This window comes from Sturnus vulgaris (assembly GCF_052056855.1).
Source record: "Sturnus vulgaris isolate bStuVul1 chromosome 38 unlocalized genomic scaffold, bStuVul1.hap1 SUPER_38_unloc_2, whole genome shotgun sequence".
Lineage (NCBI taxonomy): Eukaryota > Metazoa > Chordata > Aves > Passeriformes > Sturnidae > Sturnus > Sturnus vulgaris.
The window spans coordinates 141,868-167,781 of NW_028275903.1; the positions used below are offsets into that span (position 1 = coordinate 141,868).

Here is a 25,914-nt window from a genome sequence, read left to right on the forward strand (position 1 = left end):
CGCAGCCCCGCCCCTTCCCGCGGCGCAGGCGCGGGCCGCCCCTCGGCCTTCAGTCGGGCGGCGGTGCCGTGCGGAGGGGACTCGCAGACTTTGGGGACTCGTTGTCGTTACCGGCGCCACGACCGGGACCGCCACCGGGACCGCGGGCGCCATGGAGGCGCCGCCCGCGCCCCCCGCCGCGCCCCCCGCGCCCTGCAGCGCTGCGCGGAGCCTGCAGGACGAGCTGACGTGCCCCGTGTGCCTGGAGTACTTCAACGATCCGGTGCTGGTGGCCGAGTGCGGGCACAACTTCTGCCGCGCCTGCGTGACCCAGTGCTGGGAAGACTCGGCACGGCGCCTCTGCTGCCCGCAGTGCCGCGAGCCCGTCCCGCAGCGCCTCTTCCGCCCCAACCGCTCCCTTGGCAACATCGTGCACATCGTCCGCCAGCTGGGGCTGCCGCCAGGCCCCGCCGAGCCACCGCCGGGGCCTCCCGCGCCACCGCTGCCCGCGGCCGCCCCGTCCGGCCCGCCGGGGCCACCGCGCTGCCCGCGCCACGGGGAGCCGCTGCGGCTGTACTGCGTGCAGGACCGGCGAGCCGTGTGTGTCGTGTGTCACCTGTCCCGCGAGCACCGCGCCCACACTGTGCTGCCCGCCGAGGAGGCGGCCCATGCCGCGGAGGTCAGTGCCGGGACCCTCCCGCACAGCGCCTGGCTTGGAGGGAGGACAGCGAGGAGGCCCCTGCCGAGGGGACGGCGGGGCATCCTGAGCCCTTCCCCGGAGAGGGAGAACGCTGCGAACCCCCTCGGGGTGCCGGGGGGTAGTGAAGACCCTGCCCCCTCCCGGGTCTCTTTTGGGGTGCAGGCCTCCTCCCCCTAAGAAATAGGGGACGCAGCGAGCGGGGAGGAGATCGGAAACACTCCCACCCGTAACTGGAGATGCCCGAGGAGATCTCACGGGGTGGGGGTGCACCAGGAGCTCCCCCTCCATGGGGGGACGCGGCCCTTGGGTGCAGTGGGAGCCCCCAGTTCCACGGGCGAGCACAGATATGAGCTCCCAGCCCCCGCCACGTGTGGGGTGCAGTAAGGGCCCCTCCAGGCTGCATGAATCCCTCGGGGGGGGGATCCCCTCCCCAGCTGGGCGCTGCTCCCAGGATTCGGGGCGCAGGAGAACCAGAATCACCCCAAAACAGGGACACGCAAGGGTAGGGTGCGAGATCGAACTGGGTTAACTGGGAGAGTACTGGGAAAGGGGTGTCCCGGGGGCGGGGATCGTGCAAAATCCCACCAGGCCCCCCCGGAATCCAGCAGCCGAGGCAGCCCCGAGCTGCAGCCGGGGTGGGGAGCAGGGGGCTCCTTATCCCAGCGGCCCGATCCCGATCCAGGCTGGAAGTGTCGCAGGACTCCCCCAGGAGCCGCCTGTCCCCCCCCCCGCAACCCGAGGGAGCTTGGGGAGTGACGCAGAGCGAAAACGGCGCTGGCCTGGCCCCCGCCATGTCGCGATATGGGGCGTGTCGTGATCACAGCGGGGATTAATTTTAATTAATTAAGTGCGCCAGGGCTCGGTGCTCCAGGCCGGGAGCAGCGGGTCCAGAGGGATCCAAGATGCCGGACGGAGCCGATGTCGCTGCGCAGTGGCAGCAGGAGGAGGGTGGCACCAGCACGATCCCGAGGGATCAGGAAAGGGCATTGTGGGATCATTAGCCACATATTAATCGTTGTGGTTATTAAATACTTTTAGAGAAGATTTGGGTTAGGGTTAGGAACTGCCGTGGTTCCTCTTCCGGGGATGCTGGGGCCGCCCCCCCCCGCCCCGAATCTGGGATTTTGCCCTTTTTTCATGACACAAACGTCCTTCGGCAGATCCAGGTTGCCAGTCCCTTGAGTTTTTTTTTCCCCCCTCGTTAAGCTACTTTTTTGAGTGTTTAGTAGTTGGTTGTTGCTGAGCTCCTCCCATTTCTTTTTTTTTTCCGGATACTTGCTTTAATCTCATGGATAAATTCCAAAGGCAGCAACTTCTGGCTCTTAACAGTCAAAATGCTTGTATTTTGGGTTTTAGTTATAAAATAAGTGGATTTATTTGCCCCCAAGGCCAGCTATAGTTTGCATGGTATTGATGGGGATTCTCTGCCCTCCATGGAGGTCAAACTACTTAAATAAGGATGAGTTTAATTAATAATTTATCACTAATTCAATGAGCAGTTTGGAAGCAGCAGTTCTTCCTCTTGGGGGTGGGTCCAGCCTAATACTGGGGCACCTTGAGGAGGGGGGAACGTGAGAGGTAATCCTGGGAGGAGGACAGGGATGGGACCAGGGTGTTTGTTTCCTCACAGGCAGATAAATTAATTGACTTTTTTTTTTTTTTTTTTTTTTTTTTTTTTTTTTTTTTTTTTTCAGTTTTTGGGCTGGTTGTGGTGAATTTTGGTGGCACAGCCTGAGGTCGGGGTTGAGGGGAGCAGGGCAGTTGCTGGTTCCAGCTCCAAGAAAAACCCAGATTGGGTGAAATTGGCCATTTTAGCAGCGGCAGCCCTCCACTCCTGATCACCCGCGGGAAGAATTCCCAATGGATCTCGTTGTTCTGCTTCCAGGAGGTGCCCCAGGAGCACTTGAGCTCCCTGAGGAAAGGGCGTGAAGAAGCCAAGGCCGAGCGGGAGCGGCAGAGTGAGGAGCTGCTGGTGAGTGCTGGGGGTCCTGGAGGCTCACCTGGGGATCTCCTGGCTGTGGGAATCTGGTCCCACACACACCTGGGGGCAGTTCTCCCTCCCCGTGGGAATCCCAGCCTCCAGAGATTCTCTCATCTGGGGGCGATTCCCTGAGCTCCAGGGCTGCAAGGTCGTGCCCTCACGGGGGTCTTTGCTGTGGAACTGCAGAAGCAGACGGAAGTGGAGCGGCAGAAGATCGTGGCTGAGTGCAAGGAGCTGCGGGCGTTCCTGGAGGAGAAGGAGCAGCTGCTGCTCTCCCGGCTGGAAGAGCTGGAGAGGGACATTGGGCGCCGGAGGGACGAGAGCGTGGCCCGGCTGGCTGAGGACATCGCCCAGCTGGACAAGCTGCTGGCAGAGCAGGGCGGGGACGGTGGGACAGGGAACGCTCCTGGCGAGGTGGGACTCTGTTCTGTCTCCGTGGAAAGAATTCCCGCTTATGGACACAGAAATCCCTTGTACTGGGCAAAAATATCCTAATTACAGGGGCAAAACCTATTTATGGGAATGAAAATTCCGTTTATGGGGGCAAAAAACGTCCTGTTGGGGTGGAAAAAAAGGTGAAAAAGGTTCTATTTATATGGGCAAGAATTTGCATTTATGGGCCAAAATATTTCCATTTATTGGGGAAAAAAATCCTATTAATGGGACGAGAAATTCCATTTATGGAAAAGAAAAAGTCCTTATGGGGACAAAAGTCCCTTCATGGGATCTTCCCGGTTTTTGGGGAGGATTTTGAGATCTCTGAGATACAAGAGATGCTGATCCTAACAGTTTCCTTGGGTTTTCTTCCCTTTCCAGAGTGTGGTCCCGGCTGGCAGCAGGTGAGTGAACTGGGTGAACTTGGAGGCTCTGGCTGCAGGCAGAGCTGGTATTTCAGCTCTTCCCAGGGGCAGCTCCCTGATTTTGGGTCCCTGACTCCCATGTCTCTGCAGCCTGGAGAGCTGGATGTTCCTCAAGCCTGAGCCCGGCTTTTCCGAGCTGGAGAAGAAGCTGAAGAGCTTTTCCCAGAAGAGTGCAGTGCTCAAGGAAGTTCTGCTGGAATTCAAGGGTGAGCCTGACAAGAGCCTTCCTGGAAAAAAAAAAAAGCTGCTTCCCAGCCAGGATCCCACATGGAAGCCCAGCAGAATCAGGGCTGGGATGGAGCCGGGCTGTTATTCCCCCCCGGGCTGGGTGGGAGAGCTCCAGGTTGTTTGAGCATTGGCTCATCCCGGGGAAAAGGTGGAAAAGTGGTGATTTCCCTGAGATTTGAGTATGGAAGTGTGGAGAAGAGATCATTCCCATGGCTTGGGCAGTTCTAGGGGCTCCAAGGGCTCAATTTCTTCCTTCTCTTCTTGCAGAAAACCTGCGCTTTGAGCTGGAGAATGACACAGGTGAGGCCATTGGGATTGGGGTAGGACCTACTTTTCTAGGGGTTTGCATGGAATTGGCTGGGATTTGGGGCTGTGACTTCCGTTTTCCAAGAGATAATGTGGGAATTTGCTGGACCTGGGGGGTTCTGTGTGTGGGCTCTTCAGGATACTATGGGTGGCTCACCTGGGTCCTTCCCCTCTGATTTTGCACACAGACAATGGATCAATCCCCACACAGATGGGATAATTGTCCCAGAGGTGACTCACCTGTGTTGTCTCCCCATTGGGTTTGGGACAAAGAGGATGGGCCAGTCCCCTGACAGGTGGTGGAATGGTCCCACAAGTGACTCATGTGTGTTGTCCCCGGTGAGTCTGGGACACAAACCATGGGTCCCTCTCCTCACGGGTGGGACAGCAGCCCCGCAGGTGACTCACCTCTGTCCTCCCTGGTGTGTTCGGGACACAGCCACTGAGTCAAGGCTGCCAATCCCTCAGGTAACTCCTCCCTTTTTCCCTCCAGGCGAGCTCTCCCTGGACCCCGACACGGCCAACCCGTACCTGGTGCTGTCGGAGGACAAGCGGAGCGTGCGGCTCCGCGGGGCCCCCCAGGAGCTGCCAGCTCACCCCAAGCGCTTCGACTACGCCTTCTGCGTCCTGGCCTCCGAGGGCTTCTCTGCTGGCCGCCACTACTGGGAGGTGGAGGTGGGAGACGGGGAGAGCTGGGTGCTGGGTGCCGCCCGCGAGTCCGTGCGCCGCAAGGAGAAGGTTGACTTCGCCCCCGAGGAAGGGATTTGGGCGGTGGGGCTCAACTGGAAGGGCAAAAATTGGGATCAGTACCAGGCGTTCACCTCTCCGGAGACGCCGCTGTCCCTCTGCGAGCGGCCGCGCAAGATCGGGGTGTACCTGGACTATGAGGGCGGGTGGGTGGCGTTTTACAACGCTGATAACATGGCTCCCATCTTCACCTTCACCGCCGCCTTCTCCGAGAGGATCTTCCCGTTTTTCTGGCTCTTCTATGTGGGCTCCTCACTGTCCCTCTGCAACTGAGCCCACCCCGTTCGCTGGTGGTGTCCCCTCTCCTCTGCCATCCTTAGGTTTTCCTTTGCTTCCAAGAAGAACACCCCAAATCCTGCCCTTGGCCGTTCAGGGGGGGATTTTTTTTTGCTGTTGCAGTTCAAAGTTTGGAGTCTTTGTATCCTTAAAACCTTTTTCAGGGGTGTTGGTTGGTGGGGGTGCTATTTGAGCACCCTCTCTCTGTTGCTGGTTAAACACCCCTGTAGTTCATTTTGTGTTTCTCTTTGGAGTTGGAGCCCCGTGGAACAGGGAGAGGCTGATCCCATCCTACTTCGAATAGTAGCCAAAACTTTGTGTGTCCCCTCTCCCCCCTAAAATGCTGTGTGGAGAGGAGGGGTGTTGTTCCCCCCCCACCCCAGTTTGGACACCGTTGCTTTGCAAGTCATCCCATCCCATCCCATCCCATCCCATCCCATCCCATCCCATCCCATCCCATCCCATCCCATCCCATCCCATCCCATCCCAGTCTCCCCTGTGGAAAGGGCCGAGCCCATCCTGCTGTCGCTGAGTGACCCCCCCCCATCTCCCCTATTGCCCCCCATTTCTCTCCCCACTCCCCCCATTGTCCTCCCCTCCTCGTACCCCCATCTCCCCCATTGGCCCCCATTTCCTCCCCCATGTCCCTCTTTGCCTCCAGGATCCCAGCAAGGGGATGTGGATATTTGGGGTGACCCCAAACTCGGGCTGGGGGGTTTTGGAGGGGTCTGTATTCCAGGTGTGATCTTGCGCTTGCCCACTCCCCTTGTGCCCCTCCCTGCTGCTGTTCGTGTCCTTTGCCCTGTCACTGTTAGTGGGGAAATAAAAGTTGCTGTGCAAAAAAAAAAAAAAATACCTAAAACCCGATAATTTGGGGTTTTTTGGTGCTGGGGGAGGAGGAAAAGCTGCTCCTGCTCAGGAGGGAATGGAGACAGAGACCTGCCCTTGTCCCCAGCCTGCTGGGCTAGAGCACTGAGAGGTTTGGGGGACACTTGCAATTCACTAAATGGTCCCAACTTGGAGTTTCCAAGTATTTGTAAGTTCAAATTCTGGTTTAAATCCAAGTCATAAATGAAAATTAAATAAAGTTTAAAGGAAAAGTTTCAAGTACTGGGAGCTCCCAGTTTGGGGGCACAGCCCCGCTGGGCACTCCCTCTCATCCCAGTCTGGGTCCCCAGTTCTTGGGTGTCTACCCCATCTCCAATTCCTTTTCATGTTCCTAAACCACCCAAATCTCATTTTTCTATCCTTTTTCCATAAAAATTTGGCACCAAATCCCACTTTTACCCAAAATAAGTCTTTATTGAGGATCCACCTGTGGCAATAACTGCTGGGCTTGAGGGAAGCCTGGGATTTGGCAGAAAAACTAGGATTTGCACCAGGGATTTGGCTGAAAACCTGGGGTTTCGTCTGGGATTTGGCTGAAAAAATGGGATTTTCCCTGGGATTGGCAGAAAAACGGGGATTTTTCCCAGGTTTGCCTGTCCCATGTATTTTTGGCACCTGGAGCTGCCGCAGGGTCCAGCATTGTCCCCGATTGTGCTCCAGTCCCTCTAGGACCCCCCCTCGCCCATCCCCCGGCCTTGGGGCGTGCCTGGATCCTGCCCAACATCCCGCCCCCCATACTGCCCTGGGCTCCTCCCTGTATCCCCCCCACTCCCCAGGACATCCGCAAGCAGCTCCAGAGGTTCCATCGGCCCGGGGGGCTCCGGATGCTGCTGGATTCCCTGGGGCTGGGGGGGTCTCTCGAGCCCCCTGGGGTGGCTCTTGCTCTTGTGGGCAGTGACGTTGTCCCGCTTTTCGAACCTCTTCCCGCAGACGTCGCACGGGAATTGGTAGAAGGAGTCGGCGTCATGTTTCCTCATGTGCCAGTTCAGGGAGGCTTTCTGGCGGCATGTGAAGCCACAGATCTCACACCTGGCGGAGTAAAAAGCCCCCGGGGATGAGGCACAGGCAGAACCGTCCCTGCCGTGCTCAGGGCTAGGATGTGCCGTGGGCCGAAGCTCCAGCGCCCTCCTGGCAGGAATGTGTTGGGCAGGAGTCCCACATCGTTAACCCGTGCCTGCTTAAACACTGCCCTGGAGCTGAGCCTGGAGCTGCTGGATCTGGGCACAGCCAGCTCCACGGGGAGAAACTCTCTGAGAAATCCCAGCCCAGCTTTTGGGTGGATGCCATGTGCTGAGGAGCTGATGTTGGGTTGAAAAGGGTGGGAAGAGGCTCCGAGGCTGAGCAGAGCTTCGGGGATGGGACTGGGACTTACTGAGGGGCTGGAAATGGGACTGGGATTTACTGGAAGGACAGGGATGGCACTGGCACTTACTGGAGTGGCTTCTCCCCAGTGTGGATCCGTCGGTGGATGATCAAATTGCTGCTGGTGCGGAAGGAGCGCGCACAGAACTCACAGATGTAATCCCGCTTGTCTGGGAGCAAAAGAAAAGAGATCGCAGCTGATCCAGCCTGGAAAAACTGTCAGGGCCCTCGGGATGTGCTTTGGGAGCAGGGAGACTTTGCAGCATAGGGGTGGAGATTATAAGGGGTGCCAAGTGATGGCTTCCAGGGGTGGGAATTCGGGAGTGGCTGGCTGTGGCCCAGTGGGGAAGGGGGTACAGGAGGTGTGAATCCAATGGGAGCAGGTGGAATCCGTACAGGAAGCGCAGGATCCATACAGGGGAGTTGTAACTCTGATAGGGGGATGTCAGGGAGGTGTAATCCACAGGGCAGGAGGTGTGATTCCCATGGAAACGCCCCACTCACCACTGTGCAGCTTCTCGTGTTCCTTCAGGTGCTTCTTGAAGTTGAAGGACTTCCCACAGGTGGGCTCAGAGCAGGTGAAGGTTTTCTGGTGCACATGTTGGTACTTCTGGTGGTGCTGCCAGGGGGAAAAAAAAACCTATCAGCTCCCAGTTCCAGTTCCAGGACACCCCACCCAGGCTCCCCAGCGCTCCAGGAAGCACTGGTCCTTCCAGGTGCTCACATTCAGGTACTGGCGGTTGGAGAAGATTTTGCCACAGCCTTCAAAGTCACACAGGAGGATCTCACGCTTCGCTGCCTTCCTGACAGAGAAAACATGGGAAAAATCCTTGTCAGGACGAGGAGGAGGCTTGGAAAAGCTCTGGAATATGGATCTGCCCCTAGCTCCTTCCTCCTCACCCACCTTCCCTTTTTCCCACCCAAAAAATCTAAAATTAAACAAATCCTTTCAGAGCCTGGAAGCTTCCCTGGCCCCTCGCCTCCCCTTTCCCAGGTACCTGATCCTCTTGGGGCCGATCTGAGCCATGTCCTTGTCACTTGCCCGTCGCTGCCGCTGGCAACTGCAATAGGAAAGAGCCATTTTGAGCCGGGCCCTGGTGTCCCCTCGCTGTCCCAAGTCCCCGAGCCAAGATTCCCGAGGTAATCCCACATTAAATCATCCTCAGGACCAGCATTTCTCCCATCTGCACCCCATGGGAGCAGGACACGCTGGAACAAACACATCGTTCAGGCATTAAAATAAGAATAAATTCTTTATTGCTTGTTACAAAACCCTTTTCACATGGTTTGGACACGTCCCAGGACACTGAAATTGGCTTCCAGCCTGGTTTGATCTATAATTCATCCATAGCTCCCTGGAAACAGCAACTATTCCTGGCTGTCGCCCTGGAATTAAGGAAAGATCCATTAAAAGTGGATTAAAGTGGGGTTTGGGGAAGAGAAATAATAGGCTGGTGAGAGATGCCAATGCTCAGGCATGGATTCAGCCTGGGGCTTGTCCCAGATCTCTTGAAAACAGGTTTTATCAGCTTAGGGTGGCTTTACCTGGGGAGGGGAGAAGAGGAGGAAGCCCCTTTGACATCTGGAAGGTCCTGCTTTGCTCAGGATTTTATCTCCTATTTTCGATTCGCTGTGACAAAAGATTGGGGGAAATTAACAAAAAGATTTAAAAAAAATGATCTTTGTCACCAAACTCAGCCCAAAAGGGCCTGACCTGAAAGCTGAGGCTTTGGGGAGGGGGCAGAGAGCTACAAGCCCCCACTAGTGCCTCAGAAAAGCCACCAGCCCACAGGTGTAACTTTGGATGTATTTGGAGGGCTAGACCATGGGATTTGGGATGAAAATCAGGCAGAACCCGAAAAACAGCAGAAAAAAACCCCACATTTAATTCACTTTTGGCCCCCAAAAGAAAGTCCCAGATTGAACGCAGACTCTTCTAACCTCACATTGCCTTTGGGAGCCTGGGATCTGCATGCCCAGTGATGGCAGGGAGAGGGGAAGAGCAAATTCCAGCATTACCTTCACTGGGATTGGGTCTCCATGAAGCCTGGTCCCTCCTCCAGCCGCATCCAGGGTGGTGCCGGAGCTGCGGGAAGAGGGGAGGGTGCTCAGCATCCAAAAGGAGCCACTCAAAGGGATCAATCAAAGCTGTAAGGGAGCGGCACAACACTCACCTGGGGAAAGGTTTTGGGATGGGATTGGTGCTGAGCTCGTCTTTCAGGGGACGACAGACAGAGGAGTTATGGCTGATTCCAGAGAAAAGGGATTTTACCCCTTTATTGTATCAAAAGTGTAAGAAAATCCATCCAGGTGAGCTGTCTAGGTGTGTTGGATCTGAGGCCGTGCACAGACCAAGCCCTAACCCAGTGTCCTTTAAATGCTTGTGCAAAGCCCCAGTGAAGCCCTGAGGGCTGATTTGAGCCTTTTTAGCACAAAACACTGCATTTTGTATGCCTGGAAAGGAGAGCTGGAAATCCAACACTCGGCCCCAAAGCTGCTGGAGAAGGCGTGCATCCATCGGTGGAGGAGATTGTGGTGGGATTGGTGGATTTTGGGCTGTTCCATCTCCAGCCTGGTGGAGGCTTCACCGCCCACCACGGGCCTGGTTCAAGGGGGTCTTTGTCCCCTTCCATGGCAGCCCCAGTCCTGGCTGCCTCTCCTTGTTCCCTGACCCCCCTGGACCGGCCCCACAAGGGACAGGGTGTGTGACACAAGGCTCATGAAGCCCCTGCAGCGATGTTGGTGAGCCAGACCCCACTCTGCTCACTCAGCAGCCAACAAGACCAAGAAACAGGGCTCTGCCTCGCAGTCCACGGCGTCACGGGGAGGGCTGACGCCCCCCTTGGGAACACACAGCTCTTGCCCCAAGGCCAGTGATGTGATGGGGACGGTTGACCCCACTGGAGACACACAGCTCTTACCCCATGGCTAGTGGTGTCACGGGGAGGGTTTATTCCCACTGGGGACACACAGCTTTTGTCCCACAGTCAGCGGTGTCATCGGGAGCACTGACCCCCATTGGAGACACAGCGTTTGCCCCATGGCCAGGAGTGTTATGGGGAGGGTTCACTCCCCTTGGAGGCATACAGCTCTTACCCCAGCAGCTCTGGACCTTCCCGTCCTCCCTTCAGCGCTGCAGCCGCCATGACTCACCTGACATGTCCGCTCTTCTCCTCCAAGGGGCCAGAGCTGGGCAAGGGTGGCTCGAGCAGGGGCTGCTCCTCCTTGATTGGTTTCTTGCGGGCCTTGGGTTGGCTCTGGCGTCGCTGTGGCTTTGAGTTGCTGTTGGGGGCACAGACCGGGCTGGTTGAGGGAGGTTGGGTGGTTGATGGGCTGAGATACAGGTTGGATGTGGTGGGAAATGAATTAGTGGGACATGGTTAGACATGTGTTGGTCATGGAAAGACTCGGTTAGACGTGGCAGGACACGGTTTGGACACAGCTGGACGTAGTATGACAGGGTTGGCCTTTAGTTGGACGTGGCAAAGCCCCTCCCCCAGGTGAAGACACAATGAAAATGCCTCTCCAAAGTTGTGTGCCTTTTGACCCCAGAAACACCTTATTTTAGCACCGCATGGACACTATTCCAATCTCCTCCCCACTCTGCCAGGGCAGCTGCAGCAGGACAAGCACATGGCAGAGATGTGAGGCCTGAAACCCTCCCAGTGCAATATTGGTCTGGACTGGCACGGTGTCAGTGGGCACCGCAGAGTGGCTGCCATGCAATCCCGATCTGCAGGCTCCCTCACAGTGCTCCCACCTGTCCAGGGATGGGTGGTAGTTCTCATCACGCAAGTCATCGGTGTAGGCCAGGTCATCACCCTCGGCAAAGTCCTCGTCCTCCTCTTCCTCTTGGGGCTCAGCTCCTGGCACTACATCATCCCCCAGGACGGTGCTGCTGGACAACAGCCTGGGTCAACTCTGCCGTGATGGCTCAACCACAGACAGTCACATTGGCCAGTGCTGGCACCCAAGGATGGGTCAGACCAAATGCAACCGCTGGCCTCACCAGGGGATGCTTGTGGGTGCCACCACTCACCTCTTGCCAGCTGCTGCCACAGGCCCCGGTTCCAGTGTCACCTGGGGGGCTGGAAGGGGACAGGAGGGTGGTGAGGAAGGGCTGGGAGAGGTGAGGAGGAGAAGGATGGAGAGTTGGGAAGGATGGAGGTTGGGGCAGCGTCTGATCCCAGTGGGATGGTGGTGGAACTGGAACTATCTTAGAACTGGGAGAAGGGGCTGAAGGTGGGGAATCAAAGGGAGTTGAGGGCAGAAAGGTGACCTGGAGGAGCTCACCTGTGCCACCACTGTCACCACCATCTCCCAGCTCCTCGCCCTGATCCCCATCACCATGGGGTGACCTGGCCATTCCCTCCACTCCGGCCTCGTCGGAGGGCAGCGTGGCCCTACGGAGCAAATGCCGGCGCCCAGCGCCCAGGGAGGGGCTGCATCCCTGAGCCGCTTTTGGGGGGTCACAGGAGGGGCTGTTGGGACCCCCAGAGCCACCCCACGAGAAGCGGTGCCCGGCCACGCACTCCCAAACCAGCGGGGCTGTGCTGCCTGGTGCTGGCAGCTGGATGTCCGGCACAAAGCCACACTCCTGGCCATGGCCGTGGGACAGCACAACCAGGCGCTGCAGTGCAGCTGGCTGGAGCCGCTCCAGCTCTCCTGGGAAAACAAAGAAATCTGTGAAAAACAGCTCCAAAATGTTGTTTTGGGGAGGGTGGGACACCTGCAAGGCCCCCTCCATCCTCCTCAGGCTCTTAGGGTTCTCCTTGTTAAGGGCAACCCTCAAGTAGCTTACCAAAAAAGAGTTAGGGATACCAAAAACAGGGAACACGGGGAGGATTTGCCTAGTGCTCAGGGGGGGTGAGCAAACCCAAGAGCAGCTCCAGGTGCTTCTCCAGCACCCAACCCAGCAGGAATCCTCCCTCTCCACCATGAACTTCTTATGGACCCGAACCACTGGATGCCAACATGGAACTGGGAGAGAAGCACCTACCCGGGCTCCAGGTGCAGCCATGAGAGCTGTACCTGCACAGAAAGACAGAGGTGAGCAGGCAGAAATCTGGATTTTCCCCATGAGACGTGGGTTTTAATGGGTTTTGAGCCCCCCCCCCCTTGTCACCTGTCAAGGAGGAACTGGGCCAACTGGGAGTGCAGGGCGAATCCGAGCTGCTCTTTGAGGCGGCACCAGCGCTCCAGGTGCCCCCCGATGCGGATGCGGCACTTGCTGCGCCTGGCGTCCAATTCCCGGCGCTTCTGGCGCCGGACGCACTCCGGGGCCTGTGAACGACCCCCACGGGCCGAGTCTATGGGGAAGGGCTGGGGGCACACAGGGGAGTCAGAGGGGGACAGGAGAAGGGGATACAGGGGTGGCGTAAGTCTGGAGGGGTCAAGGGAGGGGAATTTAGGGTATTCACGGCTCCATAGGAGAGTCTGGGGGTGACATATAAACATGGGAAGGGGACATGGACATAGCTCTGCTGCACGGGTGGGCAGTTCTAGGGGCTCATGGGGGATATGGACGGACAGGGTAAGTGCTGGGGGGCTGACAGGGGACATGGTGCGGGGAGACACAGGAGTGGTGCGGCACCACGGGGGGGATCGGGAGGGCGTTGGGTGAGGAATTAGGGTCTCCGGACTTCACAGTGATGTCATGGGGGGGGGGGGACGCAGGAGGTGGCCTAGGGCCATGGAGGGGGTCAGCAGAAGGGGGGGCGGGGAGGCACCCACACTGTCCCCAGGCCTCACCTCTCAAGGCCTCGCCCCTCTTAGCCCCGCCCAGGTTAAGACACGCCCCCCTCCCCGCCGTTTCCCCCGGGCCCCCCGTCCACCCCCGCCCGTTCCCGCCGCCGGGCCTTAAAGCGGATGAAGCCACAGGAGAACGGCGACGGGGCGGAACGGGGAACGCCCGCGACTCCATCGAGCTCCCGCCACCCTCTCCGCCCGCGCCCCGCCATCCGAGAACCTCCTCTGCCGGTCCGCGCTCCATCCCGCGCCGAGAGGGCCCCACCCCAGGCCGTGCCCCCTTTAAGAGCCACCGGACCCACCCCCGCTCCGCTCGCACCGCTCGTGGACCGCAGCAGACGGCGGAGGCCCCGCCCCTGTCGCGCGTGCGCGGAGCCGCGGGGACTGCTGGGAGATGTAGTCCCTCTGCAGGGCATCATGGGAAGCTCCCGAATGCGGATGGAGATGGGCGCGGGCGGACATCCGGAGACAGGAGAGGGACACACGGGTACGTACAGAGGGGATACAGGTGGGGGCATGGGGGACAAGAGGGGGACACCCACTTGTCAGCTGTCCCCGAGACACTGGGGTGCTGTTGAGGTGGCTGGGAGGGGACGTGAGGCACTGGGAGACCCTGAGGTGCATGTGACACAGCTTGGGAAGCTCAATACCCCGGGGAGAACCACCCCTTCTGGGAATACAGCAAGACAGCAAAACTACCATTTGACCAGGCAGAAATCCAGTCCTAAGCACAGGCCCCTGGACACGCACAGTGACCTTTTTCCCAGCGAAACAAAACTCATATTCCCAGTTTCCTGATGTCAGATTGGAGGAGACGATTGGGACTCCAAGGACAGACGGGGTCCTAGGTGGATGCAGCTTGGGTCTGGGAGAAATCCCACTCCGCTCGGAATTTTATCCTGCAGAAGCCCAGTCCCTGGAACATGGGCCGTGACACAACGGTGGTCCTTTTCCCTGTGAAACAAAACTCACCCCCCTAAGTTCTTACAACTCTACTTGATGCTTTATGAATGATGATGATGATTTTCTGGAAGCAGGCTGTCTGTTCTGATCCATTTTCTTTCCTCTCCCTGCAGACTGTGCTGAAAGGCTGAGGTGAGGCCAGGATCTGTAAAATCTCTGACTCTCCCACTCTCCGTGTCTCCCCGAGACCGAAGCCGTGTTTGCTGTCAATGGTTACGTAGTGGCAGATGCTTAAGACTGAAAACTTTGTGTTTTTTGCCCTGAAACCCAAGACTCTCTCTGCAACTGTGCCCTGTATAGCTGTTGAAAGAGTTCCTGGGTTTAGAAAGGTTTTTACATCCTGCACTATATATATATAGGGGGGTGGGCGTGGCTGTGGGAGGGGTGTGGCTTTAGGGGTGGAGTTTCAGCCGTGAGGCGTGGCCTGAGGGGGTAAAAGGTGTGGCTAAAGGGGGAGGGAAGGGTTTAAGGGGTGGGTGTGTCCTGGGAGGAGGTGGGTTCACAAAGGGGTGTGGCCATGGTGGGTGGGGCTAAAGTGTTTCCCCACCCCCAATTGTCCTTAGCCGGGGCAACCTGGGCCTGGAGCGGAGCGAGGCCGGGAGCCTGAGGTGAGTGACCACTGAGTGGACCCTCACTGACCACTGACCCCCGAGTGACCCCTGCGTGATCACTGACCCATGAGTGCTGCCTGAGTGACCCCTCAAAGACCCCTGACACCTGAGTGACCCCTTGACCCCCCTGGGCCCCTCCCCCAAGGTGGAGTGCAATGCCAAACTGGACCTGACACAAACATCCTTCCTGAAGGTGACGTTTGACTTCCCGATGACCACCGAGTGACCACCGAGTGACCACCGAGTGACCACTCGATGATCACTCGATGACCTCTCTTGCAGATGGCCGACGGCGGTGGGCAGCCACGGATTGCCCAGGTGAGGGGCTGGAGGTCACGGCCGGGGTCAGTGGGTGTGGGGGGTGGGAGAGGTCACCCAGGGAACATTCGGTGGTCAGCGCTGACCATGCCCCTCCCCCCAGCCCAGCCAGCTGACTGAGGCCGTCAAGAACTTCCTGCAGGGCATGGGCTACAGTGAGTAACCCCAATACCGGAGGGGCTCATTAATATGCATGAGGGGCTCATTAATATGCACTAATATGAGCAGCCTATGGGGTAGAGGGTGTGGATTGGGGAGGGGCTGTGGTTTTGGGACAGGGTGTGGTTTTGGATTAAGGGGGTGTGGTTTACATAAAAGGAGGTGTTTTAACAGGGAATGGGCGTGGTTTGGATGAAATGGGTGTGGTTTACATAAAGGGGTGTGGTCTACTGAGAGACGGGCGTGGATTGGAGGGGAAGGGGCGCGATTTAAGGCCAGTGGCTGTGTCCCCGCAGTGGCCACCTCCGCACTGGCTCCGTCACCGTGGGGGAGGGGGAGTGCGGCCGCAGCCGGACCCTGAGCCGGGGCAGCACTGGGGGAGGGGCTGCTCCTCCCCCCGTCAGCCCCTGAGGGACTCCCCCCTTTCCCCCAAAGTATTCACTGGGAATTTCCCCCTGACCCCTTGGGACCCACCTTGAACCCTCTGGGACCCCCGAATGATCCCCAGGAACCCAAAGACTCCCTGGGTCCACCCATTGGCCCCCAGGACACCCTGGGATGCCCCTGGGACCCCACCCCAGACCGCTGGGACCCCTTTCCATGTGACCCTTGGGACCCCCAAACACTCCAGGCCCCCTCGCAGAATCCTTCTTGGACCTCCAACTTCCCGAGGGACTCCCCTGGGACCCCACACATCCCACCCCACCCTCCCTGGGAAACCTCAGGGATCCTCACAGGCTTCCCGTGGTGGCAATAAAGGGTCAAAGAAGTGACGGAGCCGCTTCTGCTGTGTGTCCAGTACTTGCACTGGGAAAACTGGGAGCACTGGCAGGGACACTGGAAGAACTGTGAGGGAAATGGGAACATTGGAAGGCACGCTGGGAGGAAACTAGGGACACAGGGAGGACACTGGGACTCCTGGGAGTGATCCTGCCATTGAGAAGGACACAAAAATATCAAAGTTATCCCAGTGTTGCAGGACACTCCAGAAACCGTGAAGACACGGAACAGGGCCCCCGGGGCCATCCAGGACCACTCCAAGGGCAAGCAGAGTTCTAGGTGGTGCCAGCTTTGGTCTGGGAGAAATCCTGCGTAATTGGAATTTTAGCAGGCAGAAGCCCAGTTCCTGGAACAGGGAGCTGTACACAAACTCTGCTCCTTTTCCCTGTAAAACAAAATTGACCCTCCCAGTTTCCTGATGTCAGTTTGGAGGAGGCAGTTGGCACTCAAACAGCAGGCCGGGTTTGTAAAGGGTGGCAGGATCCTGATACACCACTCTGTGCTCGATTGCTCCTGCCCAGATCCATCTCTCGGTGCTCAATTGCTCCTGCGTTCATCCCCTAATTGGCGTTCGATTGCTAATGCCTGCCGATCGATTAGATCGGCGATCGATTGCCAATGCCTGCCAATCGATTATATTGGCGATCGATTGATCGCGACTGCCGATCGATTATATCGGCGATCGATTGCTAATGCCTGCCGATCGATTATATCGGCGATCGATTGCTAATGCCTGCTGATCGATTATATCGGCGATCGATTGCTAATGCCTGCCGATCGATTATATCGGCCATCGATTGCTAATGCCTGCCAATCGATTATATCGGCGATCGATTGATCGCGCCTGCCGATCGATTATATCGGCGATCGATTGCTACTGCCTGCCGATCGATTATATCGGCGATCGATTGCTAATGCCTGCCGATCGATTATATCGGCGATCGATTGCCAATGCCTGCCGATCGATTATATCGGCGATCGATTGATCGCGCCTGCCGATCGATTATATCGGCGATCGATTGCTAATGCCTGCCGATCGATTATTTCGGCCATCGATTGCTAATGCCTGCCAATCGATTATATCGGCGATCGATTGACCGCGCCTGCCGATCGATTATATCGGCGATCGATTGCTAATGCCTGCCGATCGATTAGATCGGCGATCGATTGACCGCGCCTGCCGATCGATTAGATCGGCGCTCGATTGCTAATGCCTGCCGATCGATTAGATCGGCGATCGATTGATAATGCCTGCCGATCGATTAGATCGGCGATCGATTGCTCATGCCTGCCGATCGATTATATCGGCGATCGATTGCTACTGCCTGCCGATCGATTAGATCGGCGCTCGATTGCTAATGCCTGCCGATCGATTATATCGGCGATCGATTGCTACTGCCTGCCGATCGATTAGATCGGCGCTCGATTGCTAATGCCTGCCGATCGATTAGATCGGCGATCGATTGATCGCGCCTGCCGATCGATTATATCGGCGATCGATTGCTAATGCCTGCCGATCGATTAGATCGGCGATCGATTGCTAATGCCTGCCGATCGATTATATCGGCGATCGATTGATCGCGCCTGCCGATCGATTAGATCGGCGATCGATTGCTAATGCCTGCCGATCGATTAGATCGGCGATCGATTGATCGCGCCTGCCGATCGATTAGATCGGCGATCGATTGCTAATGCCTGCCGATCGATTAGATCGGCGATCGATTGCTAATGCCTGCCGATCGATTAGATCGGCGATCGATTGATCGCGCCTGCCGATCGATTAGATCGGCGATCGATTGATCGCGCCTGCCGATCGATTAGGTCGGCGGTCGATTGCTAATGCCTGCCGATCGATTATATCGGCGATCGATTGATCGCGCCTGCCGATCGATTAGATCGGCGATCGATTGCTCATGCCTGCCGATCGATTAGATCGGCGATCGATTGATCGCGCCTGCCGATCGATTAGATCGGCGATCGATTGATCGTGCCTGCCGATCGATTAGATCGGCGGTCGATTGCCAATGCCTGCCGATCGATTGCTAATGCACACTATTTGCACACTCCTTGCACACCCTTTGCACTCATACAGAGGCAGGAGGTTTCTCAGTTCTGGTCGGGGTTTTTTGGGGCGTTCATTCCGGGGGATTTCCTCAAGGATTGGGACACTCCTTGATTCCATCCCTTGCCTGTCTCCCAAGCGCCACCCTGTGGGCAGAGCGCGGTACTGCGCGCCTGCCTCTCCCAAGATGGCGGCTCGGGTGTCGCTCCCCGACCTTCTAACTCTGGCTGCAAAAGGAGGGTGGCACAGCAAGGAGCCCGCTCGCTCTAGTGGGATGCCTGCGCACGACGCCGACACCGATCCCACGGGTGCGGTTTTCGGCGGCGTTTCCAATCGTGCGGACATCTCCTTCAGCCCGCTTCGGCCCGGGGAAGAGGGGCGGGGCCGCCAGCGATGGTGCCGGCGCAGCCCGGGCAGGCTCGGGGCGGAGCCGGGGCTTGGCGAGGCGGGGCACGGAGGTCCCGGGGACGGGACCGGGCGGGGCCGGGGCGGTGCTTTAGGGGCGGTCCCCAGTGGTCCCAGGCGGCACCGGGGGCGGGGCCGGGTGATCCCGGAGCGGTACCGAGCTGTGCTGGGGACGGTGCTGCAGGGGCGGTGCCGGGCCCGCCTCAGGGTGATTGAATGCCCAGAAATCGCCTCCTCTGCCCCGTGCTCACACTGAGCTGCGGGCTGCAGCGTGCTGTCGGAGCTCCGCACACAGCACGGATTTGGGCTTCCCCTCCTCTCAAACCCTCTCCCCCTTCTTCCTCCTCCTCATCTTCCTCTTTTTCCTCTCCCTCCGCCTCGCCCCCCTCCCCGGGCCCCTGACTCCCCCCGGGATCCCCTCCTCCGGAGGCGGCCCTTCCGAACCGACCCCCCCTCCAAGCCCCGTAGCCCGAGACCATTAAGGTAAGCTTTGGAATTGAAATATCAGGATATTCACTCTATCCCACTGGCCTGAAATTTCAGGATTGTACGATTTTTTCTTGAAGCAGTTACCTTTGCTGCAGGATTGTGTGGTCACCAGTCTCCTTTCCTGTGACTCTGGTTGAAATTTGCTGTCAGATAACCGGCTAGTAACGAAATATTTGACAGAAATCAATGCTGTGAACGGACTTCACTGCAGCAGATGATGAAAGAGCAAAGAAAATGTCTGTCGTGTTTACGCACCCCCCCGAGGCTGAATGAATTCTGATACTGTAATAAATCAGTGCAGTTGGTGCCTGCAAAGGTCTTGACATTGATCAAGAAGATATTGCTTTGGATTTTTACTTTTTATCAGCGTTTCTTTAATCTGTACTTCAGCACTCTAGCCTTTCATAAGTCTTCTCCGGTTTCCTCTGGCCCTGCAGAGTAGTCCTCTCTGTTATTGTCTGATACCAGCTTTGATGCAAGGAGGACTTTTTGTCTTGAAAATTAGCATCCCCCTCTGCATATTTAAATTAGTTATTTGACTTTTGAGAAAAAGCTGGTCAGCTCGAAGTCCACCAGACACCAGAGGCTGCTGTTTTTAGCACCTTATTCAAAGAGGACATCCTTTAGTTACCTAAGTAGGGGTAGAGATTTACCCTTAGGAATAAGGAATAAATGCAAGCAGACTGTCCTGCCAAGAAAAAAATCCAGTTACAGTGACTGAATTCGGGTTTAGTTGCCCTTGATCCTTGCAAGGGATTAAAGGCAGGTTCACTTGGTCTCCCAGCAATGAATGTCTCAACCGAAAGCTGCTCAAAATGTGCCGTTTTTCTGATGGTTTTGGATTCTTTTGCCAGGTGGGAACATGGACTGCTTGACTTGTTCCTGTGTCCACTTTCCACTTCAGTCCTTTGCATTTTCTCTGAAGGGAAAGCAGGAACAGGGAAGTTGGGGCAGTTCCGTCAGCAGAAAGGCTGCTAAGAATAGATGGTAAGGACTTACTTTTCTGCACAGTGCCATGTAACTGAAGGCTCGTTTTTGGATTTCACATTCTGTTCCTGCCCGGTTTTGTGAGAGCTGCAGGTGCATTTCTGTTTCCAGACCCTGCCAAAAATAGTCGCTTATATTATAATGAATCCTTTTTCCTTCATGTTTTCTTGCTTTAAATGAATTCCCCTGTCAGACTGATGTGAGCAGCAGTTATTTTTAGAGCTGCTGGTGTTGTACACGGAGTAACTGTAGAACAAATGAGTTGTGATGGCTTCCTTGTATTTGATGTGTGGAGAGGAGCAAAGGCACAGATTCATCCTGTGTAATTGCAGTCGTCCAACGTAGGTGCCAGGGTCGGGAAGCTGGGCAAGGTTTCCTCTCTTGCTGGGCCTTAGGGGGAGGGAGCTGAACCCTGGTGTCACTCGGATTCCTTCCTCTTCTCCCTCCTCCTTTCTTGCTTGTAGAGCTGGAGCTCGGGGTCACCGAGTTTGGGTGCTCGCAGTCAGGGCCTGAATTTGGAGAGCAGGAAAGCGGGGGGAAGTTTCTAGGCACGTCAAAGCCTGTCTCTAGGGTGTGGGACTTGTTGGTCTTCCTCACCACCCCCAGCAACTTGCACGTCTCTCTGGACCTTGCTGTGGTCACAGCCCACTGCTCATTTATGTGACTGTTCATCCCTCTGCCTGATTGCTTTAAGTACAAGTAGCCTGATTCAGGTTTAATTTAGCAATGATTTTCCTCTGTTTCATCGGTAGTTTTCTAAAACTCCCCTACAGGCTATTTTGAAGGTGCTTTTTTCTTTTTTTTTTAACTGCCTGTGATGATAGAAAGCTGTACGGCCCTCTGAAAGCAGTATAACCTGCTTTCCAGAAATTACAGAAGTAGGATTTTTATTGTCCACTATGCAGCTGAAGTCCCCCTAGTGAGCCTCTTGAACTGAGGGTGAGGAGAGCGGCAGATACGACTCCTCATCAACCTGCTCTTCTTTTCGTTCCTAAAAGAAGGAAGCATGAAGGTAACTATAGAAAAAGATCTGCATCCCTCGGGGTTTTGTATTTTAGGTGTTTTGAGGTTTATTTACACACCTCCTCCTTTGTTTCCTGGACAGGTTTTACGTGACAGTGGAGCGTTTGAGTACACGTGGAAGGAGCTTTCAATTCGGCTGGAGCGCTTGGATAATACAAAAGAAGACCAGAAGGAAGCAGTGATTCAGTTTTTGGAAAAGGTAACGGTGTTCAAATCAGCTGGATAAAAAAATGCAAAGAATAGTGTTAGTGGAAACTGGAGGTCTTGTTGCTATTGTTGAGAAACCTGTCAAAGACCAGCGAATGAATTCTGAGAAAAGCCTTGTTTGGGATTCTTTATACGGAGGTGGCATCCTTCTTGTGTTCAGTGGGAGGGCAGCCAAATGATTTGTAGGAAAATGAAATCCAAAAAGATCAGCTGTTATTACAGCATTGTTGGTGTAAGGGTAGAGTGGTGTAGGTGTGGGTAGCTTTGATCTCCTCTTTAGGTGCCAACATTATCAGAGCTCAGTAGATGGTGGTCCTTGACAAGGAAAGGTGACACTTGCTGTTTACTCTTCAGGATGTTGAATGCCCAGTGCTTTGCCTCCACTGTGGTCTGCCCAGGTACTCGGTGTGTGGTCGCAATCTAGGTGCCAAGTTGTGGTGGGTTTTTGTTTTTCCATCAGTGTGGCCTGTAGAGCAGGAACTGTAGACAGAATCCTGCAGAAGTGCTATGGAAGTTGTCCTCATAAAAGCTGCCCAGCTTTCAGCACGTGGTCGTTCTCAGTACCGTGTGGTTCCCCTGCACTTGCCAGCCAGCAGGTGCACTTACCTTTCTCCCCACCTTTGCTGACAGATCCTGCTGAAGCTGGTGGCCAACCCCTGTCCCTACACTGACAAGGCAGCAGACCTGGTTCAGGCAGCCAGCACGCTCCAGGTGGCTCTGTTTAAACAGGACTCTGATAACATCAGCATCCCCGTCTCTCACATTGATGGTATGTGGTAACCTGTCAACATCCCAGCTCCATGACTTGGGGATACACTTTCTAGCCCTAATCAGCAAACTGGGGATGGATAACTCTGGCAATCCTGTTAAGTAAGGGCCCTCCAGGATTCAGCTCTCCACGTGTTCTTGGTATCAGAAGTCGAAGTGGAATTGCCAAGTTGCCGCTTTACCTCTGAAAGTAATTTCTGCCGTGGCTGTGCCACTTGAACGGTATTTGAAATCTCTCTTCATGCTCTTGCAGCAGCGTTTTTGAACTCAAATGGAAATCTAGCCCTTCTGCCTGGGACTGTTGACAGAGTCATGGAATCCCAGAGTGGTTTGGCCGGCAAGGCTCCTTAAATCTCATCCAGTTCCAGCCCTGCCATGAACAGGGACACCTTTCAGTAGCCCGGGCTGCTCCAAGCCCCAGTGTCCAGCCTGGCTTTGGACACATCCAGGGATCCAGGAGCAGCCACAGCTGCTCCGTGCTGGACAGCAGCATTGAAAGGCAGAGTGAAGGTTCAGCTGTAATTTAGGGGTTGCACTTAACGTTGTATTGTGTGACAAATGTGGCTTTCATCCTTTTTTTTTAATTTTTTTTTTAATTAAAAAGAATTAAAAAGATGCCTTGTATTCCTGGAGTGTTGCATTCTACGTCTGTTGTTTTTCCTGTTAGTCTGGATTCTTGCTTTGATGTTTTTCTTCACTTATTAGATGTCCTGGATATGGTGGATGTCCTGATCGAGGACAGTGATGGCTTTGATGAAGAAGTTGGGTTCTCTTTAAATGAAGACGTGATCATTTCCCTTCAGTGCTGTTGTCCCTGCTGCATTAGAAGCCAGGAATGAACAAGTCCACGTGGGCCTGGATGCTGATCCCTCTTGCTGGTCCATGACAGCATGTGACAGGTGAGATTTCCAGGTGTCTGATTTAGCAGGAAACTGGTTTGTTCCTTCTTGTGAGGAGGCTCATTGGCTTTGCACGGGCAAAGCCACTCCACGTTTTCCATCTAGGAACAGAGTTGGGGAGCTGTTTGAAAACAGAGTCCCAGAGGTAAACAGCTTGGCTCGGTATTTCTGTGTGGAAATAGAAGAATATCTGTGTCTTCTGATTTTTCTCTCGTCTTTCTTCCACAGGTGTTTTTGTATTCCTGACTTGGGTTTCCATCGGGGACACGTGGCTTGGAGCTCAGGAGCCGGATCTGTTCCTTGCCCACGGCAGATTGGTCTGCACTAGTGCAGGTGACGAATTACAGGATGGCTTGGGAACTCGGAAACAAGGAGAAGCAAGTCTTATGTGTCTTTGCAAAAGGTTTTGGCTACCACAGGGCATTAATTCAGGGAGTTAAGACTTCATCTTTAACGTTCTGTGCTCTGCCAGCATCACTGCGAGCCCTGAAAGCCTCCTGAGCTGTTCTCATACAGACCTATCTTGTTTGGTCAAAAAAAAATCTTAGTTTAGTTTCGTCCAAGAAATGTTACTACTCTGTGCGAGCTCATGGGGAAGCTTTTATTCGGCATCTCTCAGTGGGACATTGAAAGTCCAACTTCCCATTTCTTGCACAGTCTGAGAGGCAGTGTTACTTTCTATCATTTTTATCACAGGCATTTTAAACTTTTTGAGGAACCGGCAGGACTGTTTGTGCGGAGTCGTGCGGTTCACAGCCATCCTCTGTCCAACGTAGGATGGGAAAAAAAGGCTGGAGAGCTTCCTACAAGGGGCTGTAAGTGCAAATGACCAGGAGCCCGGGGTTTAGTCATGATGATTTAGTATTTCTTTAAAGACTCTGATTGATTTCATGATGCCAAAACCAGTATGGATAGAAGACTGAAGTCAGGAATCACGATGGTCTCCTTGGGTTTAAAAAGCTTTAATGGTGTTTCAAGACATTTGTATGAGACCTGGTTTGTTTTTTCCTACCCTTTTATTCAATCAAAAAAAAAAAAGAAAAAAAAAAAGCCTTGATCCATCACTGCTGCTGTGATGTGTGACAAATGCCTGTCCTCCCTCCACGTGGAACAGGTGAGAGGTGGAACTGAAGCCCAAAGAGTTTTCTGCCCACTGATAATACGTGAGCCGTATTGGGAATTCTCTGCAGAATGGCAACAGTTGTTCTTGAATTTGGCCATGAGGGGAGTGGAACATGGCAGCCCGGGTCTGAGAAGGTGCAGTGCCAGAAGGAGAAGCTTTGAAATGTAAATCAGGATTGATTCAGGTGACTCGCGACCGCGTGCTGTGCCCAGGTCCTTGGTAGAAATACTGTGCAGGGAAAAGCCAGAGCTGCCTGTGCTATGAGCTGAATTTTTTATTGGGGGGGGGGGGGGTGTGTGAAATAAGAATGAGGTGCAAATGAGGGAATTGCTTGTGTGTGTGAATATTCTTGTCCTAAAGGAGCGCTGCCCGGTGCTCCTCCCTTGCTGTGCCCCTCTCCTGGTGAGCCTCTGTCCTGCTGGCCGTGCCTCTCTGTCTCCGTGCCTGTGCTGCTCCTTGCCCGTCTTTGCCCGCCCCGCACGGGCTGTGCTCGCTTCCTCTCTGGCTCCTGGGTTCCCTCTTTGTCATGGTACCCCTCAGTCCTTGCTGTGTGTTTGGCACTCTCTGTCTTTTCTCCGTCCTTCTCTGTGCCTCTGTGGTGCTCCCTGTGCCGTTGTTTCCCGTGGGATCCTTGTGTCCCGGTCACTGTCTGTCCTAGGGTGATGTTATGGTGTTTCTATCTCCAATCATGTGTCCTGATTATGTTTGGTATTATGTCCTGTGCTTCCAGGACTGAGTCTGAGAGTGAAGCTTTGTTTTGTCTTGTTATCAGCCGGCTCACCTCCCCCATGGTCTATGTTTAGGAGAGGTTTTAGCTCGGTTTGCTTGCTTGCCTGCTTGCTTGCCTGCTTGCCTGCTTGCTTGCCTGCTTGCTCGCTTCTGCCTCTTTTTCTTTCCTTCGCTTTGCCCTTGCTTTTTTCTTATTAGTTAGTTCAGCTAGGCAGTCCAACTTTTTCCCTGGACTGTTTTCTCTTCCACCCCGTCCCCTCCCTCTCCTGGATACCATCTGAACCTGTTCCGGACGGGGACCTGGGAAACCCCAAGAAACACCGGGAGTCTACACTCTGTCACCTGCAGCAGCCATTCCCAAGCGCCAGAGACTGATAACTGGGCGACCACTCGCCAGAGAGACTGAACTCGTCATCCCTTCAGAACGGTGAAGGAGTTTTTTGTCAGCTGGTGTCTTTTTTCCCTGTGCTGGGGAGTGTCTTGCTTGTTAAATAAAGAGGTTTTTTTCTCCCACTCTTCTCCGAGGAAATTCTTCCCGAACCCGGTGGGGTGGGGGGGAGGAGTCGTGGGGTTTGCTGTCTGGGGGCTCCTTCTGGAGGTTTTCCCCCAAATTTGCCCAAAACCAGGACACTGTCCCTGTTCATTTTTAATCCCTCCCTCTTGTGCTGCCCATCCAGCATGCCAGGGGTTTCTTTTCGTTTTTTGGTTATTTTTCGTTTTCATTTTTCTTCTTCTTTTTTTTTTTTTAGGGGGGGTTCCATTTCATCGTGCACCTTGATGTTGATTTTCTTCCCTTGTCCTCTCTGCTGCCCCTCCTCCTTTCTGCCCCTTGTCCCCTGTGTCTGCAGGGCTGGGGAGGAACTTCAGCCCTTGTGGGGGTTGCCCTCCCTTTTCTGGTGTCAGCAGAGTCACTTTCTGTGGGATGGACACATGGGAGGGGTTGCAGTCAAGTGCCCTGCTGCTGTCCAGGGCAGTTGGAGTCGTTCTGTGCCTTCTTTGGGGTGAGGAAAAAAGGCTGAGGGGGGCTCCGACGTGGGGTTTGGGGCACCCCAAGGTCCCTGGGAGAGGGAGCCGGGCTGCGCTGGAGGAGCAGGTGAGTCGGGCATGGGGGGGGGGTCATGGTGGGTGCCAGAACATTGAGAGGGAGGGGTGGGTGTAGAATGCATGAAAAACAGAACCTTAAAAAACAGCTAAATATAGTCTAAAAGGAATGTTTTATCGGTTTGTGTTTGGATAGAGGTAGGGTTTTTTTATAGATACTGTAAATAGAAAAGATAAAGAATAAAAATATATAAGCAAATATAAGAAACCAATAT

At 55.1% G+C, this 25,914-nt stretch overlaps 3 protein-coding genes and 1 long non-coding RNA gene across 28 annotated transcripts in view; 2 read left to right on the forward strand and 2 right to left on the reverse strand.

The window, feature by feature from the left end:
* Positions 1 to 48: 48 nt before the first annotated feature.
* Positions 49 to 6,184, forward strand: LOC106864066 (E3 ubiquitin-protein ligase TRIM7-like). Its single transcript, XM_014893666.2, has 7 exons — positions 49 to 658; positions 2,565 to 2,651; positions 2,847 to 3,074; positions 3,477 to 3,499; positions 3,611 to 3,726; positions 4,016 to 4,048; positions 4,548 to 6,184. Exons 1-7 carry the CDS (start codon positions 152 to 154, stop codon positions 5,072 to 5,074), a joined length of 1,521 nt encoding a protein of 506 aa, XP_014749152.2. The 5' UTR covers positions 49 to 151; the 3' UTR covers positions 5,075 to 6,184.
* Positions 6,185 to 6,358: 174 nt separating this feature from the next.
* On the reverse strand, positions 6,359 to 13,674 carry ZNF692 (zinc finger protein 692). Of its 8 annotated transcripts, none has more exons than XM_088157511.1 (12): positions 13,378 to 13,674; positions 12,453 to 12,649; positions 12,327 to 12,358; positions 11,621 to 11,992; positions 11,367 to 11,415; positions 11,088 to 11,225; positions 10,481 to 10,609; positions 8,326 to 8,388; positions 8,052 to 8,130; positions 7,832 to 7,946; positions 7,398 to 7,497; positions 6,359 to 6,994 (listed from the first exon to the last, which is right to left on the reverse strand). In XM_088157511.1, the coding sequence occupies exons 1-12, from the start codon at positions 13,591 to 13,593 to the stop codon at positions 6,631 to 6,633; spliced, it is 1,854 nt and encodes a 617-aa protein (XP_088013637.1). In that variant the 5' UTR covers positions 13,594 to 13,674; the 3' UTR covers positions 6,359 to 6,630. The 8 variants fall into 8 exon arrangements, with proteins under 8 accessions (XP_088013637.1, XP_088013638.1, XP_088013642.1 ...); XM_088157512.1 differs by having other exon boundaries at positions 13,296 to 13,414; XM_088157516.1 differs by lacking the exon at positions 11,621 to 11,992 and having other exon boundaries at positions 11,088 to 11,222; positions 13,378 to 13,608.
* Positions 13,418 to 25,914, forward strand: part of LOC106864071 (nucleolar pre-ribosomal-associated protein 1-like) — a 34,561-nt gene continuing 22,064 nt past the window's right edge. For 2 of the 18 annotated variants that reach the window (XM_088157523.1, XM_088157524.1), the window contains exons 1-7: positions 13,421 to 13,562; positions 14,152 to 14,367; positions 14,932 to 14,967; positions 20,955 to 21,071; positions 21,710 to 21,848; positions 22,553 to 22,746; positions 22,975 to 25,691. In XM_088157523.1, the coding sequence (XP_088013649.1) occupies positions 14,266 to 14,367; positions 14,932 to 14,967; positions 20,955 to 21,071; positions 21,710 to 21,848; positions 22,553 to 22,686 (528 nt within the window). In that variant the 5' untranslated portion in view covers positions 13,421 to 13,562; positions 14,152 to 14,265 and the 3' untranslated portion in view covers positions 22,687 to 22,746; positions 22,975 to 25,691. Of the gene's footprint in view, positions 13,563 to 14,151; positions 14,368 to 14,842; positions 14,968 to 15,070; positions 15,123 to 18,538; positions 18,857 to 20,754; positions 20,862 to 20,954; positions 21,072 to 21,709; positions 21,849 to 22,552; positions 22,747 to 22,974; positions 25,692 to 25,914 lie in introns of those variants that run through there. The other 16 variants (XM_088157541.1, XM_088157540.1, XM_088157527.1 and 13 more) reach the window with 16 other exon arrangements.
* LOC148219511 (uncharacterized) lies at positions 15,461 to 19,503 on the reverse strand. Its single transcript, XR_015799745.1, has 2 exons — positions 18,947 to 19,503; positions 15,461 to 15,972 (listed from the first exon to the last, which is right to left on the reverse strand). It is a non-coding gene; the product is annotated as an uncharacterized LOC148219511 (long non-coding RNA).